Source organism: Dendrobium catenatum, unplaced genomic scaffold (assembly GCF_001605985.2).
Source record: "Dendrobium catenatum unplaced genomic scaffold, ASM160598v2 original_scaffold_144855, whole genome shotgun sequence".
NCBI classification, from domain to species: Eukaryota; Viridiplantae; Streptophyta; class Magnoliopsida; order Asparagales; family Orchidaceae; genus Dendrobium; species Dendrobium catenatum.
The window spans coordinates 836,224-840,506 of NW_021463285.1; the positions used below are offsets into that span (position 1 = coordinate 836,224).

At 36.0% G+C, this 4,283-nt stretch overlaps 1 protein-coding gene across 1 annotated transcript; it reads left to right on the forward strand.

Annotated features, from left to right (window-relative positions):
* The first annotated feature begins 1,048 nt into the window (after positions 1-1,048).
* On the forward strand, positions 1,049-1,750 carry LOC110113250 (cell wall / vacuolar inhibitor of fructosidase 2-like). Its single transcript, XM_020845740.2, has one exon. It carries the CDS (start codon positions 1,086-1,088, stop codon positions 1,632-1,634), a length of 549 nt encoding a protein of 182 aa, XP_020701399.1. The 5' UTR covers positions 1,049-1,085; the 3' UTR covers positions 1,635-1,750.
* The last annotated feature ends 2,533 nt before the right edge of the window (positions 1,751-4,283 follow it).

Sequence of the window (4,283 nt, forward strand, 5' to 3'; positions counted from 1 at the left end):
CACAGAATAATTAATCTGCTAATAAGCTTGATGAGCCACAAGTTTACAGTCGAGTTTAGATTCAAGCTTGATCATGCCCCGTCTCAACTCATCGACTTGATTAATATTAACTAATATATTGATATTTATATTAGTTTAATTAATTATGTTTCCTAAAATTCAAAATAAAAAATTGAGTTCTGAAATGAGTCAATCTCAAGCTTCTTTTCAAATTCAAGTATTCGAACCAAAATCGAGCTTAGTATAAGTTAAATGAGCTTGGATAGATTGAGCAATAGCTTCACTTAGTGACTCTTTTGTAACCCTAGATATAAATGAGTCAATATAAATATAAATCTATAACTAAAAAAATGAAATGAATTAAGCTATAGAAGTTTACAAAACATAAATTGAAACAAGAGAGTATTTTAGTTCTATTTTATTTTAATATAATAAATAATGAAATTTTATCAGAATATTTTGATTTGAAATTAATAAATTTTATAATTATCAAATCTATTATAAAATGAATACAATAAATAAATAATTAATTAATTATAATTTACATTACGCTCATTTTAAAATAATTTTAATTATTATAAAATCATTTTTATTTAAAATTGGATTAGAAAATATATGGACTCCAAATTTTTCCTAAAATAATATTTTCTCAAAATCTTCTAGGATATTATGTGCATAAAAAATCATACAAAAAAAAATATTTGCATCACTAATATAAAAAATAAAAATATTTTTAAGCACATCGATACACTTTATTTCAATACATTTTAACATAATTTTTTTAATAAGAATGAGTTTGATATTTTTTAAATTTATTGTTAGTTTATCTCCTTTGAATAAACGGGCCACAAATTTTATTTTATATTTGAATCGTTTATTCACTGTGCAAACTTATTCAAAAATATTAGGCTTTTTTTAAAAAATTAATTACACTATTATTATTATTATTATTATTATTATATCACATAAATTTAAAAACATAAATAAAAATAAATAAAAACATATATGAATATATATAAACCTTATAATATCTAGACCTCTTCTTCTTCTCGCTCACCATCTCCTATTCTCTCTTCCCATTATCCATGGCTTCCCTCTCCAACTCTTTCTTTCTCCTCCACCTTCTCCTCCTCCTCCTACACCTCTCCTCTTCCTTCTCCACTACTTTCATTGAAACAACATGCAAATCCACCTCTTACCCCGACTTCTGCGTCACCGCCATCTCATCCACCAGTCCTCAGACCTCCACCACCGCCGACACCCGCGGCCTATCATCCATCTTCCTCTCCTTAGCCCTCTCCAACGCCACCAACTCGTCCTCCTACGCCACCTCGCTCGCCGCCTCCTCTATAACAGAGGAACCCATTCGCCCTCTCCTTCGTGCTTGCTCACTCAAATACGCTGCAGCCGGCGATGCCCTGAGCTGGGCTTTGCGAGAGCTCTCGGCAGAGTCTTATGACAACGCGTTTGTTCACGCTAGTGCGGCCGCAGAATACCCTATTGCCTGCCGAATGCTCTTCGCGCAACAGAGGCGGAAGCCGGCGGCTTTGTACCCGCCGGAACTTGGCCGGATGGAAGAGGAACTTAGGCGGCTGTGCACTGTGGCTGTGGAGATCATTTCGCTTCTTGATTGAGTTTTTTCTTACTTGTGAGTGAGTTGGTTTAGATTGGAAGTGTTCGTTATCCTTCGTAATGAGTTTCAGAATTATCTATTATATATCATTGGAGCAGTCTTTACTATTTTCCGTTAGACTTTTCTCTTTTACCGGTCTTTTCCGATCTGCTCATTTATATATTTGTACTATTTTTACGCTTCTGGGTCTGTAAAAGCTTAAAAAGTTTTTTTTTTTTTTAACATTTAGGTCATTTAAGACAAACTCACACACGCAATGCATACACATAGACTCGAACCCTAGACATCTTAGTTGAAGCCTTAGCTCTCAACCAATAGGCGAAGAAGAGCGGTGTAAAAAGCTTAAAAAGTAATCAAAGTTTTTTTTACATGTCTTCTTTTACCTTTCACAGTTTCAAGGGACTCCGCCGGCCGTGGGCCATGTTTGGGATGGCTTTCTTACAGCTGTTTTAAGAAGAGAAATAAGAAAGTAGTCCAAATAGAAGCCTTTGGCCTCGTTTGGGACAACTTTCTTACCGCTTTTCAAATTGACTTTTTAGCATAAAAATTAAATTTTTTTATCAAAAAGTTGTTTTAAGAAGCACCAAAAAAGCCGCCTCAAACGAAACCTCAGTCTTAGGTTTTGTTTGGGATGGGTTTTTTGCTGAGCAGTTTTTAGTATAAAAATTAAAAATTTTTACTAGAAAATTGCTTTTTAAAACGGTCCCCTTAGTTTGAGATAATTTTCATTTTTTAATAGGAAAATATTTTAAATTAGACTTTTTTTTTAATAAAAAGTTATTTTAAAAAAACATTAAGAAATCTATTACAAACAAAATCTTATCCTATTATGAATTTGCCGTAAGGAAATTATCCAAAGGCTGTTAATTGACGCAAAAATACATTTAATCCTGATGGTCATATAAACTCATTACGCCATCTCAGATTTAAACGGTCGAAATCCGATTTCTCATTAATCATTATTCTCCAAAGAGATCGGGATGAGTTTTGTTACTTTATTAATTTCCAGCATACTTCTTCCTCTTCTATTAAGTATTAACAATGCAAAATCTCTACTCCGTAAGCAGTTTCAGCTCAAATATTTTAATGACGTTAAATTAGTACTACTTTGGTCTCTAGATCACTCAATCAAGCATGAATCTTGTTCTTCAAACTTGCATGTTCCATTGATTAAAAAGCATAAAAAGAGTATAAATAAGTACCAACTGGTGCGGAAACTACCTATGGCTCCCCACCCACCATAAAAAAATTAAGGGTGCCAATATTTGACACGACATTAAAATTTGGCCGGAATCCGACCAAGAAAGTTCGGATTTGGGTTAGGGATTTCGAGCCTTTAGTAAAACCAGGTCGGGTTCAGGTTGACCAGGAAACCCATAAATGACCTGGAATGGCCCAGCTGACCGGCTGACTGTATGACCAAAACACATCGCATACGCGACTGATTGCATTGTGTGTGACCACATTGCATCATGTGTCCCGCTTCCTGCAACCCGCCTTCCACTTTCGACGTTCGGCGTCGTCCCGCTCCGGCGTTCCACATCCGCAGCATCCCGCTGTCCAGCGTCAGGCGTGTCCCTCTTCAGCTTCACGAATGCCGCGCATGCCCGAGTTTCAGGCGTGTTGGGTTGACCCGAACTAGAAGAGGGTTCAGTTCGGGTCTGGAAATCTGACCCGTTTTCAAAAACAGTCCGGGTTTAGGTTGACCCGAATAGTGTCGGATCAGTTATGGGTTGAACCCAAACCCGACCGTGACCCTATTTTGACGTCCCTAAAAAACAAGCAAAAGAGAAAAGACTATTGCAAGAATCAATCTCACTCCAAATATGAATGTAACAAAAAGTATAGAGACTGAAAAAGAAAGAAAGAAGAACATCCTTAGCAGGCACTGTAATGTCCCCCATATAATTACATTGAGTACCAACAAAATAAGCAAGAAGCCACCCGGCCTGTTCTCTTACAACATCGTTACACTTTGCAGCTCTTAAAAGATACCGATTTCCTTGCAAGCAAACCTAAATGAACTCCCATCACGCAACCAACACAATGGTACCGGTGATTATCCCCTCCTCCCACATTCCACCCAATGCATATTGGTTACTAATGAGTCTGTTATATCTCACCTCATCATGATCTGACGACTGACATCACCTTCACTGTTCATAAACAGAGACAATTTGTTGTTTAACCGAAGAGTATCATGCATGATTAGTTTATTAGTTTGGTTTACTCTATTAGGTCTTAGGCTTCCTTTTGGGATGCTTTTTTATTGTTTGTAAAATAATTTTTTAGCATAAAAATTAAAGTTTTTAGACTAAAAAATTATTTTAAGAAGCAGTAAAAAAATTTTCTCAAACAAAGCCTCAAACTCTCGGGTACTTCAAATCAAACACTAATATTTTCAAGACCGCTATATTTGAATTACTCGACGTCTATTTTTTTTAAAATCAAACAGCCCCTTAGGGGATGTTTGGTATCGGATTTATCGTGGGATTTAAGTCGGATTTACGCTAAATCCATCCAAACGGTTTTTGTGGGCGCGTTAAATCCCGGGATTCCGTAAATCCCGGATTTACGGATTTACGGCTTAAATCCCGGATTTACTAAATCCCTCGGTTCAGTGGATTTAACGGGATTTAACATTAGAAGC